Source organism: Mauremys reevesii, linkage group 23, assembly GCF_016161935.1.
Source record: "Mauremys reevesii isolate NIE-2019 linkage group 23, ASM1616193v1, whole genome shotgun sequence".
NCBI lineage: Eukaryota > Metazoa > Chordata > Testudines > Geoemydidae > Mauremys > Mauremys reevesii.
The window spans coordinates 14,349,436-14,366,868 of NC_052645.1; the positions used below are offsets into that span (position 1 = coordinate 14,349,436).

The 17,433-nt window shown below is 55.1% G+C and overlaps 1 protein-coding gene across 3 annotated transcripts in view; it reads left to right on the plus strand.

Annotated features, from left to right (window-relative positions):
* Window positions 1-12,457, plus strand: part of CRYBG2 (crystallin beta-gamma domain containing 2) — a 28,679-nt gene extending 16,222 nt beyond the window's left edge. For all 3 annotated transcript variants that reach the window (XM_039511958.1, XM_039511957.1, XM_039511959.1), the window contains exons 4-21: window positions 1,008-1,055; window positions 1,152-1,270; window positions 2,434-2,590; window positions 3,193-3,332; window positions 3,543-3,669; window positions 4,114-4,149; window positions 4,558-4,694; window positions 4,943-5,069; window positions 5,564-5,706; window positions 6,026-6,152; window positions 6,567-6,599; window positions 6,915-7,027; window positions 7,669-7,798; window positions 7,953-8,092; window positions 9,698-9,821; window positions 10,351-10,509; window positions 11,069-11,228; window positions 11,688-12,457. In XM_039511958.1, coding sequence (XP_039367892.1) covers window positions 1,008-1,055; window positions 1,152-1,270; window positions 2,434-2,590; window positions 3,193-3,332; window positions 3,543-3,669; window positions 4,114-4,149; window positions 4,558-4,694; window positions 4,943-5,069; window positions 5,564-5,706; window positions 6,026-6,152; window positions 6,567-6,599; window positions 6,915-7,027; window positions 7,669-7,798; window positions 7,953-8,092; window positions 9,698-9,821; window positions 10,351-10,509; window positions 11,069-11,228; window positions 11,688-11,776 — 2,109 coding nt within the window. In that variant the 3' untranslated portion in view covers window positions 11,777-12,457. The remainder of the gene's footprint in view (window positions 1-1,007; window positions 1,056-1,151; window positions 1,271-2,433; window positions 2,591-3,192; window positions 3,333-3,542; window positions 3,670-4,113; window positions 4,150-4,557; window positions 4,695-4,942; window positions 5,070-5,563; window positions 5,707-6,025; window positions 6,153-6,566; window positions 6,600-6,914; window positions 7,028-7,668; window positions 7,799-7,952; window positions 8,093-9,697; window positions 9,822-10,350; window positions 10,510-11,068; window positions 11,229-11,687) is intronic.
* The last annotated feature ends 4,976 nt before the right edge of the window (window positions 12,458-17,433 follow it).

The following is a 17,433-nucleotide window of genomic DNA, read 5'->3' on the forward strand; positions in this document are numbered from 1 at the left end:
AAGGACAGCAGGGTTTGGCCATGGTAATATTCGTGAGGTCGGCCTTTGGAGGGGGGTAAAAGCTTTGCAGTGTTGGTTGGGGGGGGAGCTGACGTGAGGGAGTTCCACTCTGGCAGGCCCCGGGACCTGCACCCTTTTGGAGCCCTGGGGAGAACGCGGAGCAGTGTGGCGAATAGGAGGCGGGAGTGCAGACGCCCATCAGGATGAGGCTCTCGGGTGTAGGCAGGATTGACGCTGGCATCATGCCCCACACAGGGTGACCCAGCTGGGAACGAGCCGCTCTGGGACGGACAGAAGGGCCGATTCTGACACCCCTTCCTCAAACTGTGCAGCGCCTTACTCCACGAGTAGCTCCATTGCCTTCTGCTCATGGAGTAAGGGGAGTAACGGACTCTGGAGTGGCCCAGAGAGAGACGCTGAGCAGCGGGAGTGAGAGATGAGCTGATAGGATTGCATGATAGAGCTGGATTATATCGGAGGAGAGATCGATGGGTGTGTTTGGGATTAGGTAGGTAGACGGCTATGCACAGGGAATGCATGTGTAGGGACTAGATCGATGAGAATGGAGCTGTGTATAAGGGGTAGGCAGACAGAGCTCTGTGGGGTTGGATAGATAGAAAGCTGTGGATAAGAGAGAGAGAGCTAGCTAGCTGGAGGTGTCTGAGGACAGCTAGAGAGACGGTTGGGTAGGACGGGGCTGGATAGATGGAGAGAAGTGGGGGAGGTAATTGATGAACAGAGATGATGGGATGCCAGGTGTGTGGAAGAAATAGAGTGACCAGACAGCAAGTGTGAAAAATCGGGATGGGGGTGGGGGGCAATAGGTGCCTATGTAAGAAAAAGCTCCAAAAATCGGGACCATCCCTATATAATTGGGACATCTGGTCACCCTAGGAAGGAAGGAATCTTGGGGCAGACCAGAGAAGACAAGATGGGACTGAGGGAGCCTCCTCGAAGTGCCATTTCCTTCCGCTTCTTATCCAGTTTTCCTTTTCTTTTTTTTCCAGCAAGAGGCAAAGAACCCCTCCCCGAAGCTCAACGGGAGACCTGGGAAGGTACTGAGGCTGTAGGCAGGGCTGGGGTGGGGGCATCGGCCATCCGCGGGGGCAGGGCAGGCAGGTGAGGTTAGCAGTGGTGTCATTTCTCTCCAGATCATTCTGTTCTCCGAGTCGGGCTTCGCGGGCCAGAAGAGGGAGATCTGGGGCGACGTCGCCAACGCTACGTCCTGGGAGCTCTCCCACACCATCTCCATCCGGGTGGTCCGAGGGGGGTAAGCGTGCCGCCGGCTGCTCTGCTCTAGCATGAGCTCGTGCAGACACAAGGGCTAAGGATGGAGGTTACAGAGCCGCGCAGTGCTACAGGGGGAGTGACAGCACCGAAAAAGGAGCAGCGGGGGCAAAAAACCTAACTTGCTTTAAGGCTGAGCTTGATGAGTTTCTGGAGGGGATGGTACAATAAGGTTGCCTGCAATAGCACATGACGCATCTGCAACTGCTAGTAGCAAATATCTCCAATGGCCAGAGATGGGGAGGGCTCTGAGTTACCACACAGAATTCTTTCCCAGGTGTCCGGCTGGTGGCAGGTCAGGATCTAACTGGTTGGTGTATTTGGGATCAGGAAGGAATTTTGTCCCAAATCAGATTGGCTGAGACCCCTGGGGGTTTTTGCCTTCCTCTGCAGTGTGGGCCATGGGTCGCTTGCTGGTTGGAACTCGAGTAACTGGTGGATTCTCAGTAACTTGAATCAAGCTCTGAGGACTTCAGTAACTCAACCAGAGGCCAGGGACCTACTACAGGAATGGGTGGGGGAGGTTCTGTCGCCTGCCATGTGCAGGTCAGATTGGATGATCTATTTAGATTGTGAGCTCCTTGGGGCAGGGCGTGCCCAGCACCTAACACGACGGGGCCCTAATCTTGGTGGTTAGAAATTAGTGCCCTGGTCACTGGTAACATGCCCTCAGCCAAAGACTGAATCCAGGGCTCTGGTCACTCTCTGGGAACCACATGACGGGGAGTTTAAACAGTGCCCCACTTGGCTCAGCTTGGGCTTGCACTCATCCCTCTGATTATTATCCCAGCTCCCCCATTCTGCTGGGAATTTAACAGTCTCTCAGTTATCAGCTCACTGTTTAATCGGGTCTGCCTGGTTATTCCCCTGCTGTGTGTTGACCCTGGGTTACCGTCCAAGGCCCCGATGCTGCAAAGTCATTCTCATGGGTAAGACCCTTTCTCCTACACAGAGTCCCACTGACACCACTGGGACGCCACATGAGCACTGGGGTTCCCTTTGCCCCGTCAGGGTCCCAGTGGGCAGGCAAGTGGTGTTGGACTCCCAAGTTGGGCACAGGGTCAGAAGCTGTGCTGGCAGGCAGCAGGGTTACCCTGCAGTGCTCTCGGTGCAAGACCCCCGTCCCGTGCGCTTTGCTCCCTCCAGCTGGCTGATGTACGAGAAGCCGCGGTTCCACGGGCGGAAGTGTGTGCTGGCCGAGGGGGATGTGGAGATCAACAATCCATGGACAGCCTATGGGAAAGACAGGGAGGCACCTGAGAACGCGCCCTTCCGCATCGGCTCCTTCAAGAGGGTGGTGAGGGTAAGCGCGGGACCCCATCGAGGCTGGTCTCCGGGTGGCTTTGATCCTCTTAGAAAACTCTTCACCTCCTCCAAAGCAATGGGATGTTCAGTAAAGTTGGGGAACTTTGTGGCACAAGCCCATCTCTGTCTTCCAGCAGGAGGGCCTGCATGCAGCTGGTGCAGGAGCAGAGAGCGAGGGAGGGAGGGCTATGCAGTGGGGCACTGCCAATGGAGTGGAGTGATGATGAGATCGTTGTCCATGGAAGCGTTCGTTGTAGGAGGTCAACATAGACAACAGTGACGCCAATAATAAGAGTAACGTCAGGGATGGAGCAGTGGATTGTTTTTACAAGGCAGATTCTTGGAACCTCTAGGGCTTTCGGGTCCATTTGAGGGAGAATCTAAAATGTCATTGAACTCCTTCTCCGCAACCTGAGAAAAAGCCCGTGATGGAAGTTGATCTTAACTTGTCCTTTGGGATCTAAATTAGAGTGTGAAGCAGCTGGCACTTGATTGGAGGCCGGGGTGGGTTTCCCTGGGGTGGTTCTTAGTACAAGCTCGGGGAGAGATGAAGGGTACTTTGGTCCCTGCTGGCTAGCAGGCTGCTGTCTGCTGTTTCAGGATTACCGGATCCCCGAGATCAGTTTGTTTACCGAGGAGAATGGAGAAGGCACAAAAGTGAAGTTCACGGATTCCTCAGAAGACACCCGGCTCCGTGGCAAGCCCTTGAAGGCCTCTTCCATCATTGTCCACTCTGGCCTGTAAGCCATGAGCACTGTGGTGCTGGGGTTCCTCTCTTCCTGCTTCGGCTTCCCAGGGCGACCCGGGGAATGGCAGGGGAGACGAAAACCAGAGGAGGAGCCCGATCCAGTGCCCTTTGCAGTCGTTGGAAAGACTCGCATTGAGTTCAGAGAGAAATGGATCAGGCCCAAGGCTTGTCCGTCTGTAATTGTTTTCTCGCTGTCCTCCAGGTGGCTCGTTTACTCCAAACCTTTCTTTGATGACGACCCCTATGTTTTGGAGCCTGGCGGATATCCCAATTTAAAAGCCTGGGGTGCGAAGGACCCTTCCGTCTGCTCTATGCATCCTATTAAACTGGTGAGTGCTCTGCACTGGTGCCTCCCACCCTCCCATTGGGGGATGCTACCAGCTAATCACTCTGTCCCTTCTAAGATACACAGCCTTGTATCAGGGTCAAGTATGTCTTATAAGGGAGGGCCACCACTGTTGGAATTTGAACCTCCCCTGATGGAGATGGTTTGTCCTGAGCTGCATTTTCAGAAAGGTGTCTGGGACCTAGTGAAATGCCCAGTGCACTGTGGTGACTGGAACGAAGCAGGAACACTCTGAATCCCCAGGGCTGCACAGGGCAGGTGTCTCATCAGGCCAGAAGACAAGCTGAAGCTCAAACGCTGCCCCCTCCTTCCTGACAAGACTATAAATCAGTCAGATTTTACTTCATTCGCCCTTAGCCTTGAATCCGTGCCCTGCGTCACTCCCTCTCTGCTGGGCAATTCTCATGCTGGTTTCCTCTTGTTTCAGGGCTGCCCTGCTGTAGAGAAACCTGGGGAGCCCAAGGTAAGAGAGGAAGGGACTTGCTGAGCCCAGGCCCTAACACTGATCAGGTGAAAGGGTCAGTTCCCAAAGGGACGGGTGTCCAGAGCGCTCACAGCTGCTGCTGAACCGGCCACCCCCCCTGGGAGGTGCTGTTGGGGAACACTCCAAGAGATGGGCTGGGGGACGGCTCACAACCCACTCCCAGCTGTTGCTAGGAGGAGTGACTATAGAGAATAGTGTCAGAAGATTGGATGTGGCAGTGCTCCCGCTACTCCAGCCTCTTCCAGTAGGGGGCACTGTAGGGGATGGGGCAGGAGCACAGGCTGCGGGGGAGCTCCCAGCTACTCCAGTCCCAGCCTATCCCAGCAGGAGTCACTAGGTCTGGATCTGAGGTTCCTCCATCGCCATGTGTTTCCTGTGTCTCTCCAGGCAGTGATCTACGAGAAGGCATGTTTCCAGGGCCACAGCTGCGAAGTGAACCGAGACATCTATGCTCTGAAGAAGCAGGAGAACAGCCAGGGCCCTGTGATGTCCACGGTGGGGTCTCTGCGCATCCTGGGGGGCTGGTGAGTGTATGGAGGAACTGCAGGGACCGGAGGGTGAGATTGTCGTCATTGCAAAGTGCCCTGGTGGCCAAAGTCCAAGGTGAAGAAGGAGCCCAGGGGTCTCCAAACCCAGGAGCTGTTCTGGGGGAGGCGCCCCCTATACACAAAGGGGAAAGGGGACCCCTAGGAAAAGCATCTCGATAGCCTGAGGGCGAGTGTGGGTCCAGAAGGTGCATGACGGGACTCCTTGTCTGTCTCCATTCCCTCAGCTGGGTCGGCTACGAGAAGGAGGGGTTCCGGGGCCACCAGTATCTGCTGGAGGAAGGCGAATACCACGACTGGACGCAGTGGGGAGGCTACAGCGACGAGCTGGTGTCCTTACGGCTGATCCGGACGGTGAGAGGAGCTGGCGGTGGGGCCGGCAGGGTGTCTGACAGGATTGCCATCTCCTTTACCCACGCCAGCCTGGGCAGGGCAAGGCAGGCTCTCCCACGCTGCCCGCCCGCCCACGTGCCTCAGCCGAGGTCAGAGGAGTTCAGCGCCTTTATCTATCCAGCCCTCGCCCTCTCTGAGGCCACTGTCCAGGATGGTGCCAGTCAGTGCCAGCCGTTTTTGTGCTGTGGACACCTGTCCCGCTGGGGCTCAGAAGACCCACCAAACTCATTACACACAGGGCACCGGCTGGTAACAACTGTTCAGGCTGGATTTGAACCGGTGAGCTAGTGGTTATGCCAGTCTCCATCACCTGCAGCATCCAGCACCACTAGGGACCCAGATTGTGTTTGCAGAGGGATCCCGCCGTGCCCCAGTGGCACCCACCGCCAAGCAGTGACACACGGGGAGGGAGTCAGGCAGACACAGACTGAGAGAGGGTTCCCCTCTTCCCACAGGACTTCTCGGACCCGGCGCTGGTGCTCTTCGAGGCCATGGACTTCCAGGATGGGCCCAGTGTGGAGCTAAGCGAAGCGCTGCCCGACGTGGAGCTGGCCGGCTATGGAACCACAACCCAGTCCATCTATGTGCTGAGTGGAGTGTGAGCGCCCTGGGGAAGGGCGGGGTGAGGCTGGACTGTGTGGGGGCGGGAACAGTGCTGTAACAGGGAACAAGGGAGACAGCTTCAGTATAGAAGAGAGAAAAGGAGTTTAGAGTCTTGGCAAATCCAGTGCTGGGTAACTTAGTGACAGGCAGGAACATTTGTGCTAAGGATTGGGGGTAGGAATCCACATGCTTCAGGGCTGGTCACCACCGGGGTCAGGAAGTAATACTCCCCCACATGCAACACTGCACGATCGGCAGGGTGCATTGAGAGCCAGATGGGTGCCTAAGTCACCCTGTTCCATTTCTCTGGCCAGGTGGGTGGCCTACGAGAACACGAACTTCTCAGGCGAGCAGTACATCCTGGAGAAAGGAGTGTATCGGAACTGCGAGGACTGGGGAGCCAGTGCCGGCCGGATCGCCTCTGTGCAACCTGTCCTCCAGGTGAGGGAGCCCTGTGTCTCCCCATACACCCGCCCCCTGCGAGGAAGCCCACATTGCCCCAATTGCCTGCCCCTCTGGGCAGGAGTCCCACCCTGCCTTGCCCTTGCCCTGTGGCCAAGGGGTATTAAGGAAAGAAGTCCTTCAATCTGTGTTCTTTGGGCTTGATTCTCTGTTGCCATCCACCTTCCTGCTATAGAGGGAGCGGCCAGTGGCGGGAGATGGCCCCGGGGCAATCCTCCCAGCATATTGCCCGTCCCGTGCTCGGTGTGGGGACAGAGCTGCTCCGAATCGGGGCCCTTTGCTCCACAGCACATCATGGGAAGCCCCACAGGGCGTGAAGGGAGCTGGTGTGGGGCGGGTGCTCCTGGCGCAGGCGGGGGGAGATAGTAACCCGTGCGGCTTGTTTTCTTCCAGGTCGGGGAGCACAGTCTGTGTTTTGTCTCCAGGGTAAGAGATGGGATCCTTGGGGGTGGGGGTGTAACCTGTCTCTCTCCAGCCTAGGCCTTTCTGCCGTGCCCATCCCCGGGGGTCTGGGTGCCTCTGGTAAGGGATGTCAGTGGGAGCGGGCGCTGGGTTGGTGCTGGGTTGGACGCACAAGCTTGAGCTGCTGGGGGATGCTGCCTCGCGAGGTGCCATGAGCTGCCTGCTGGAGGAGTCGCACGTATCCCTTCCCGGGTCCCATCTCCATTAAATGCCCCCCCCGACCCCATACCCTGCTGGCCCAGGCCCGGTTCATTCAGTTTCACTCCTTGGGTTCTCCAGATCCAGCTGTTCTCAGAACCCGATTACCTGGGTGATCACATCTCCTTTGAGGACGATCAGGTGTCCCTGCCGGAGGCCTTCGCTCCCCAGTCCTGCAGGGTCCATGGAGGCAGGTAACGCATCCTTCAGCCCAGCCAGAGCTGCTGCACATGCTCGGAGCCACGCGCCGTAGTTACTAAGCAGGGGCCGCCGAGCTGCTATCGAGCTGCTGTCGAGCTGCTGTCGAAATGCTGGCGGCTGCACGAACCTCCCAGAGCTCTGACGGGGTGACTGGGAAGGTGGGAGTTCATGCCAGGAATGCCTGGGGGCTCTGCCCCAGTGGGCCCTTCGGGGAGTTGAAGGATAGGGTCCTCAGTTCCAGATTTGGGGGGGCTGGGCCCTGTGTGTTTGGCAAAGGGGCTGGGAAGCACGTGGGCTTTTGAGGGTTGGGGTGAGGAGGATCTGGACGGGAGGTGCAGGGAACTGCCAGCTCCAAGGAGGGAAGGGCGTGGGGGCTGGTAGGTTCAGGAGGAATGCAGGTGTCTTGCAGGTTTGATAGAGGCGTGGCAGGGCTGTGTGCTGGGGAAGAGGAGGGGAGGAGGGGGTGAGGTTCCCTGGGTTTGGAGTGGGCTGCAGCGGGTTCCGCTCACTGGTGCATGAGTGTGGCACTGGAGGAGGGTTTGGGAAGAGCCCTGGGAGCCTGCACCCCAGCCCCCTGCCTGCACTGAAGGCGCCTGGGGACAGAGTCATCCCTGTGGGTGCATCTCACTTCCAGCTGGATCCTCTACGACGGCTGGGAGTTCGAGGGGGAACAGCACGTTCTATCGGACGGCGAGTATCCGACACTCACCGCCATGGGCTGCGTCTCATCCACGGCCATCCGGTCGCTGCAGAAGGTCCCAATTGTAAGTATTTCAAATCCCAATGCTGCTGCTTCCTCCCCATTATCAGTTTCTTGACTTTGCCCCCAGCGTGTCTGCCCGTTTGGATCTGTATCACCATGTGTATTCTCCCTGCCTGCCCCTTCGCTGCCTCCATCCCTTTCCCTTTTCCCTGCAGTTTTTCTCGGAGCCCTCGATCTTCCTGCATGGGCTGGAGTGTTTCGAAGGGAAGGAGATAGAGCTGACCAGCGAGGTGCGGAGCCTGCAGGCTGAGGGCTTCAATAACCACGTGCTGTCTGTGCGCGTGAAAGGCGGGATGTAAGTGAACAAACTTCCCCCAGCAGCACATCAAGAATAGGGGCCAGCGACCTCCCAGGGGCCCCCTCTGACATCCAGAAATAGTGATCTGCCTGGATAAACCAGGGAGAGTGCCCAGCAGTGACCTTCTGGGTGCACATCCATCACGACCAGCAGTGCCGTACCCCACCACACGTCCTGGGTACTGCTCAGTCGTGACCCACCTCGGATCTCCGTCACCCCTCTGCAATAGGGAACGGCAGCCACCCTTCTGTGATGCCTGACACGTACCCAGGACAGTGACCAAGAGTGATTCTCTTCGGACCCGTGTCACACAGAAGGAAGTGTCCGGACGCTGAGGGAACCACTCCACACCGTGCTCAGAGCCGCAGGGAAAGCCCTGCCTCCCTCCTGATGCCCTGTGACCAGCTCCTGAGTCCGGGACAGTCAAACCCAACTTATGCCAGCACCCAGAGCCCAGCCCACAGCTGACACTATGAGCCTGGTCACAGCTGCCCCAGGCCAGCCAGGCTGGGGAAGCCTCTCCCAGGTCTCCCCTTCACAATGTGCTGTGGGAAAGGACTCAGCGCCCCTCTGAGGCTCCTCCCCAGAGACAGGCGCTGCTAAGGAGCAGCCAGCAGAGCCAGAACCAGGACAGACCCGTTCTGTTTGCTTCTCCCCATCTGACCCAGGGCCTCCCCCCGCTGGGATGCCAGCCAATCAGACTGTCAGCTATGCAGGTGTGTTTTGGCTCCGCCCCTGCGCTGGCAGGAAGCCAGGCTGTGCAGTTTCCAGGCCGAAACAATAGGTTAACAAACACTCCCAGGTGGCTGAGCCCTGCCCCAGATGTGGAAGAACGTGAAGGTTAAAGAATAACCTGAAACACACAGGCCTGGCAATTTCCCCAGGTAACGCCCTCTGGGTGTTAACTCGGAGCAGGCTGGCCTTGAATTAAAGATGGGATGAAATATTCTTGGAGACGCCTTTTCAGACGGGCTTAGCTCCCCGAGAGCAGGTTCGCTGCTGTCAATCCGTGCGTTTCGTTATAGAAAAATAGCTCGTAAGAGGGAAGTCGAGCTTCTTGCCCCAGGTCACACACCGATCTCCTAACTAGACCCAGGAGCCCTGATTTCCAATCCCCTCCTGTAGCCATTAGACCGTACTCCCTGTAAGACCTGGGGAATAAAACCAGGAGTCCTGACTCTAACCCTGTCCACGCCGCTACCCAATCGAGCATGTAACTAGCATAGAGCCTGGCGGGGTCTCTAGGGCAGCGGTTCTCAAACTGTGGGTCGGGACCCCAAAGTGGGTCGCAACTCTGTTCTAATGGGGTCGCCAGGGCTGGCTTAGACCTCCTGGGACCGAAGCTGAAGCCTGAGCCCGAGGGCACCCTGGGGGGCAGGGCTCAGGTTACAGGCCCTCCGCCTGCAGCTGAAGCCCTGGGGGTGGCAGGGCTCAGGCGGGCTCAGGCTTCAGCCCCCCCCTCCTGGGGTGGTGCAGTAATTTCTCTTGTCAGAAGGGGGTCGTGGTGCAGTGAAGTGTGAGACCCCTTGCACTAGGGTGACGCCCCTCCTGGCCTGTGCACTCGTGGCCAGAATGTCTTTGTTTCCTCTCCCCTCCCCCCAGATGGGTGCTGTGTGAACACAGCAACTTCCGAGGCCGCCAGTGGCTGCTGGACTGTACGGAGATCACCAACTGGCTGACCTACAGCGGGCTCCAGCACGTAGGCTCCCTCTACCCCATCAGACAGGTGAGTGCTGGGCACCAAACCTCCCTCACTGCTGTGTGTGCTGGAGGCAGGGAAGAACCGACAGGGAGTCCCGTGCTCTTTCCTAGCCCACCTTCTCAACGGGGGGAGTAACAGAAGAGATGCCGACAGCCATGTGTCACCAGCACAACCCACTCTGTTCCCACTGAGCTGACTCAATACATTTATTCTCCATGGTTTATGCCATGGTCAGAACTTCAGATTAGCGGCAGGAACAAAACTCAGCTCTTCCTGCACCTAAAGCCCAGCACTTTTCCCCTTGAGCGAAGAGAGGATCTCCATTAGCTGTTAGTAGTATAGAGCCTATGACACATTTTGGAGCAGTTCTGATTCAGTCCAGTAGAGGGCAGTGATGCACAGGGACACTAGCCGGCTTCTCCTTATACTAGCTCGTTCTTTACACTCATTCATGAACAGACCCAAGCCATATAACTGTACCAGGAGGAGGGTGGCCATGGTGAGCGATGCTGTGAAATGGGGCAGCAGGAGCTCATGGTTTCTCTCCTTCCAGAGACGGATCTACTTCCGGATAAAAAACGCGGAGCTGCAGTTCTTCCTCTCTGTCCCAGACGACGTTGAGGACATGAAAGCAGGACGCGTGGTGGTCTCGGACCTGAGTGACCAGAGCAGCTCCATCTGGTACTACGAGGAGGGGCTCATCAAAAACCAGGTTAGGAGTGGCCCCTGCGTGTGGGTGACTGGAGACTCGGCAGGGACTCATGGGGATGTCGCCAGCCCTGGATTGCACAGGTCGTAGGCGGCTTGAGACGGGTGCAAAGCAGAACCCCAGATCCACACCGGACGTCCCAGGTTCAATCCCCGCTGATGGCCATGGCAACCTTGTTAATCTCTCAATTATTACCCTACCCCCAGAGCTGGAGGGATGGTTTGGGGCTGGTCCCCCTGGATCATGGCTCCCCTGGGAGGTGTGTTGCAATGGATCCGGGGCTCTCCTCATGCCAGGCAGGAGGTCACACCTGTGGACTCAGTTTCTGGGGTTACTCCCCAGCCCATTATGGGGTGCGGGGCAGCCAGCAGAGAGCAGTGCGTGCCCCTGGAAAAAGGCCCCCCCAGCACTGACGTCCCCCTTCATCGGTTCCGCACTTGGTATCGCAGGGAGGAATGTCCCTGGCACTTTGCACTGGACTTTGCCTGTTCCTCACTGCGAGGGCCAGTCGGGCGTGGGAGGTAGCAGAGGGGCTGACCGGTTTGACTGTTGCTGGTTTCAGGTTGCCCCCACCATGAGCCTGCAGGTGATTGGTCAGGCCGGGAAAGGCGCCAAGGTGGTGCTGTGGGCTGAGAGCCGAGTTCCCCGCCAGACCTGGAGAATCGACTCTTTCGGGCGGATCTGTAGCCAGATGTTCGAGGACATGATCCTGGATGTGAAAGGTGAGGCTTGGGCCTGCCCACTTTCTGAATTCGGGGGGGCAGGGAGGGCAGTTTCTCAGGTCCTCAGATCCACTCCCCAAATCCCCGGGCTGTGGCAGAGACAGCCCTGCCCACTGGGGATGGATCATTTGTCTGCTATGAATGTTTTTGGGTGGAAAACTGTTTCTTCGAAGGGTGGGGCAGAGGGGGGAAACCTGAGGCTTTTTACTTCCCCACTGGAGGCTGGTCAGAGGAGAGGCTGCGTGGCCGAGTGGCAGAGCCCAAGGGGCAAAATAAGGGCACTGAGCTACCAGAGAGGCGATGACCCAGCTCCTGTAAATAGTGACTAAAAGCACTGGGTCCTAGCTGGGAGATTGGCGGGACTATGGGGAGAAGGGAGTGGAGCTGAGGGCGGGGAAAAGGGAGAGAGAAAATACCTCCTATCTTTTCCCCATCAAACTCTCCCCTCTCTCTGTGCAGGGGGCAGACTGTATGACCGAGATCACACCATCCTCTGGGACGTGGCTGAGGAAAGACCCACGCAGATCTGGGACATACAAATGCTCTAAGAGCTTACATTCAGGCCTGGATCCTGGTGGAGGTGCCCCCAAGTGCCCCCAGCTCCTCCCATGGTCTTTCTGGGTTATCAGGGTTCCTTGCAAACTGATTCAGAGGTGCTCCTACCAGAAAGTATCCCCTGCTCTGGAATGGAGCCTGGATGGGCACGTCTCTGCAGCCGCTCCTCTGCCCGCTGGCCATTCTAGGGTTGTGACTACTCCAGTTCAACCTTTCGTCAATTCCAGAGATTGCCTGGGAGTGGAGGTGGCACTGACTGTCCTGTTCCAGCATTCAGGGGCTCATCAGGACCCACCTAAACTACAGCGAATCACCCGTGTAGTGCCATGCGGTACCCGTGTGCGCACATGTTGTGAGTGCGTGCCATGGGCCATCTGGAGTCCTCAGGCTCCGAGCCGGTTCTGGTGCGACTGATTTGGGCTGTACAGCAAAGACTGAAACGCAGACTCCTGCCCTGTCATGGCTTCCTAAGCCCCTGTATTTATGTGTGCGTCAGATATGATCCTTTTTCTAACACCAGCTCTCCGGCTGGGTGCTCGGTTTGTATCACCAGTCGCGCTAACACACTCGTTGAGTTGGTCTCTGAGATGCCGCTCAATGGATGGACGTGAGACACTAGGGCAGGGGTTCTCAAACTGGGGGTCGTGACCCCTCAGGGGGTCGCAAGGTTATTACTTGGGGAGGTCACGAGCTGCCAGCCTCCACCCCAAACCCCACTTCCCCTCCAGCATTTATAATGGTGTTAAATATAAAAAAATGAGTTTTTTAATTTATAAGGGGGGGTCCCACTCATTTGCTTGCTGTGTGAAAGGGGTCACCAATACACAAGTTTGAGAACCCCTGCACTAGGGCCTTTCACACAAGGGAGGGATCATTGCACACACAGCCAGCTGCACACCTTAACATGGGAGCAGCCACCGCGCACGCCCTCTTGTGTCCAGAGTGGCAATTGCAGGGCACATCATTTGTTGCATTTCCAGCTAGCATCCATCATTGGGGAGTATTTCCTGGCTGAGCATCTTAAAGCACTTTATAAACATTAATAAATTAAGCCTCACAACCCCCTGTGGGGTTAGTAGCTCCCAGTTTACATTTGGGGCAACTGAGTTGTACAGAGGTGAAATGTCTTCCCCAAGGTCCCACAACGGACAGAGCTAGGAATAAAAATCCGCTCTCTTGCTCCTATGCTGAGCACTGACCAGTGCTTCCAGTGTGCTGTGTGTGATCCTGCATGTGCTCTCCTCCGAACACTGTTTATTAAGTGTAAAGAATGAGCTCGCCTGTCAATACGGTGTCTGTGTCATATGAAGCACTGAGGAGGGCTCAGGTTTTGCACAGGGTGATGCCTCTCTGTCCATTCAGTAGTTCTGGCCAAGCCCCTTGAATGACCCTGGTCTATTCAGAGAGTTAGCTGTTGCCCTGCACTTGTTTCGTTGCCATCCCAACATCTGGTGATCTTGACCCGCCCTCTAGCATGTCACGTAGTAGAACCTCACAGCAGATCTCTGATGAAGCTTCGACCGCCAACCCCCAACAGGCTGCAGTGCAGTCTCCTCCACCGTCACTGGAGGAGCATCTTCATTCTGCAGGTCTGCACCCAAACCTGCGTCAACAGCATTAGACCTTGAGCCTGACCGCTGCAACCTTCACTGACTCCATCTTCAGTCTCCCTTGACCTGTGTAATTCCTGAATCAGCTGCGGATCTGTGGCTTTCACAGCTCAAGACTCCCCTTGTATTATACAAACACACACTCTCTCTTTCATATACATTCATGCTCTGGCCACACAAAGCACTAGAAAAGGCCTGCAGGGCACAATCCTGTGGTAACCAGGAGAGAGATGGGCTGCATGGGGCAGGGGCGGGTCTTTTCCCCCTTTAATTTCTGTGCTTGTATAATATTTCACTTTATCTATAACAATAATACTAATACCTAGCGCTTATATAGTGCTTTTCATCTGTAGATCTCAAAGCACTTTATAAAGGAGGTCAGTAGCGGTATCTCCATTTTAATTTACGATCAGAAACAGAGCAGACAAACATGGTGGAAGTGAAAGTCTTACACACAGTCACGTGAGTACGTTTCCCCCTGCCACCAGAGATGGGGAGAGTTTATTCTGAGGGTAATGGATGCTTGTTGAATTAATAAATAAATGCTCGTTCTTGGGTCAGAAGAACACTGAAAAGAAAGCGGCAGCTTTTAAGACAAAGTGTAGGTCTACAATCCTGGATGGGTTGTAGAATAATCCTCTCCTGCCCTGTTTTATTGTATTAATGCAGAATTCTCACCTCCATCATCAGCCTTATTACCACTAGAGGTGAGCGAAATCCACCCTTCCTGGCTCCTATTGGAGCTGGAGCTCTGGGTTGTTCCACATCTGGACCCAGATCTCAATTTGAGGGCTGAATTCTGCTCTAGCTACACCCGTACAGTTCCTGATCGCTCTCCAAGCTAACCCATTTTAGGACATGTCTAGATGCAGAGTTGCACCAGTCTAACTAAAGACGTGACTTTTAAAGTGACTTAGTTCAAAGGCTGTGTGGACACTCATTGCGTTTTAACCAGGCTTACTTTGGTTTAGCTTAAATTGATGAGGGTGAGATCAAAATAAGCCACTTTCCAACTGAAATAAGAGTGTCTACACAGCCTTGTGAACCAGCTTCACAGTGTCGGGTTAAAATGACATCTGAAGTTAAGGCACCTTTCTCATGGCTGTGTAGTTTCTTTATGGCTGCTGTACTCCTTTGTGACCCCTAGAGGCCACTCTTTGTTCACTAAGCATGCTGTGCAATGGTGCTGTTGATCTGGTGGGCGAAAGGAAAGAGGTGTGCACGGTACAGTGTGGGTGCTATGGGGAAGGGAGTTTCATTTGTTAGCTGCAATATTGCCCTTGTCGGAGGTCATAGAGTTAAACACACAAAAGGGCTGGATAATTTTGTGGCCAAGGTTAGCATTTTAGTTCTGTGAGCTCAGCCAGATGGAAACAAACCTCATGCTCCAGGGCACAAGCTGTTTGCTGCTGGGGTCAGGAAGCAATTTCTCCCCAACTGCAGTTACTGGATTGGTGCATTATTTGTTCAGTTTACTTTCCACTGAAACATCAGTTCTTAGTCACTACATGGGTCAGGATCGAAAGGCCAATGACCTTGTCTGATGTGCAGTCCCTACGAGCCAGACCCTCAGCTGGTGTAAATCAGCGTAGCTCAGTACAGCTGTGCTGTTTACACCAGTTGAAGGCTGGCCCTAAACTCTGAGGCGTGTGAATGGACTTGAGTGCACAGCCCAGCATCCAGCTGAGCAGCAGAACTCATTTAAATCCTTGAGATGATGAGCTAACAGGTTCCTAAAGGCCTGCTTCACTGTTTCACTGGAGATGGGTGGCCCCATCTCGCGAGGAGCTGGGACTCTCAACGGTCAGTGAGGTGATCCTGGGTCACTGTTCAGTCCCTAGCTTATGCTAGATTTTGAGTGAGCTGCGAATTGATTTGAATAGTTTGGAAACTCAACGGAGCAGCAAGCTTCTGCCGGGTGTGCGGGGCTCAGCCCATCCTCTGCAAGTGCAAACACGGTGCCCCAGCCACCTGCCAGTTGGTGGGGGCCTCTCCTAACCACACGCCATATGCAGATACCAGGGGGATCCACACGATCGGAGGACCTAGGCAGATACAGCTCCTTGTGCAGCCAAACCCTCAGCAACTAAACCGGGGGGCGGGGGGGGGAATGCTTTTAAAACGTCCATGAGGTAAAGTTGGCTTTGATGAATGGCTTGAGAACATCACATGTTACCCTCCCTCCCACACACACTCCCAGTGTGCTGAGCCCTGGGATGACAGAGCCATTGTTACACTTTGCAACCCGGAAACCCCGCTCTATTTTTGTGGCCTGAGGCCGCTCAAGCGGTGCTGCAGCTTTTCACACCTGCCTGCATGCAGTCGTTACAAAGGAAATGGTATATTTAGGAGGGCAGTGGGCGTCAGCACCATCCTGTTTCAAACTAAAGATGAGCCCATGCTGCAGATGGCTGATGGAAAGCCAGGGCCGAACTGTCCTCACAGTCAGGGGCGTTTGGAGGTGGGTTTTTGTCGGGCCCGCCTGCAAGGCAGGCAGCGTTCCAGTCCACGTTTCTGCAGTCCAGGCTGGGATTTCGGGCTGATTTACATACAAAACGTGTCCTGCTTTAACTAAACCGCCTTGAAAAGCTCTCTTTTGGCCATGGCTGGGTGAGACGGTTGGGCTGGTTTCCCTAAAGGTATGGGGTTCAAACCGATTCGCTGAGCTGGGACAGCCCCGGGGCGGACGCGCTTCTTTCACCGAGAAGAGTGGCTTGGTTCGGCTTAGCGTACGTCGATTAGGAATCGAACTGAAGCTAAACCACAATAAGTCATTCTTAAACCAATGTAGTGAGGGACACACAGGGGTGGATCTGGATGGAAGCAGCTGAACTAAACGTTAGGCAGGGTGGCCTAACAGATTAAAGCCCGGGCCTTGGACATAGGAGCTGGGGAATATTAATGTGGTGCAGGTTGTGTGTAGACAAGCTTTGAATGTTTCCTTAGCCCACCGGTCCAACGTCCCTCTCCCCTCTCATGTGATCTTCAGTCTAAGTTGCTTTCTCAGGCTACGTCTACACTACCCGCCGTATCGGCGGGTAGCGATCGATTTTTCAGGGATCGATATATCGCGTCTCATCTAGACGCGATATATCGATCCCCGAACGCGCTTCTATCGATTCCGGAACTCCACCGCCGCGAACAGCGGTGGCGGCGTCGACATGGAGAGCCCCGGACATCGATCCCGTGCCGTGAGGACGGGTAAGTTATCGATATAAGATACTTCGACTTCAGCTACGTTATTCACGTAGCTGAAGTTGCGTATCTTATATCGATTTTTCCCCTTAGTGTAGACCAGCCCTCAGTGTTCTCTGTTCCAAAGGGCCGGGAGAGGAGCAACAATGTGTTTGTGCCAAGGCCTGGCCGTCACACAAAGGCACAAGTTTAACCAAAGGTGTGATTTTAAACCCGTTTAGTTACATGAGTCCAAGCCCTGTGTGGACAGTTCATTTAAGTCTGGCTCGTATTGCTCTAGCTTGCATCAGTAAAGGTACAGGGGCCAGCTTTACACTGATACGTGTGGCCGTAGAAGGGGTTGTCTGTGTTTAACTAGCTCTGTTTTTAAACTGATTTTAAGTAGATTGGAGCAGGGTTATGTGTAGATAAGGTTTTATCGTCTCTGGCTGGGTCTGCACTGTCACCGTGTCCAGAGGGGATTTATGTGAGGGTGAAATGGGCAACTGAACATTCAGGCCAAATTCATGCCTGCTGTAATTTCCCTGAACTCAGAGTGACCTCAGCTACATCTCTGGCCCCGTGTGTCTAGAGCAGTGGTTTCCAAACTGGGGTACACAGACTCCTTGGGGTACACGAGCTCTTGTCAGGGGGGTATGCGAGAAAAATCCTGTAATGGTGGACAATGCATTTTATTTAGGAAGACTTGGCAATCTAACCACAGGAACAGTACGACCCTATCTCAGATGTGGGGCTATGTGGGAGACAACATTATTTGGAAAGAGGAACGCAGCGTAAAAGTTTGAAACCCCACTCGTCTAGAGGGATTTGATTCAGCTAAAAGAAGATGACGACACACACTCGGC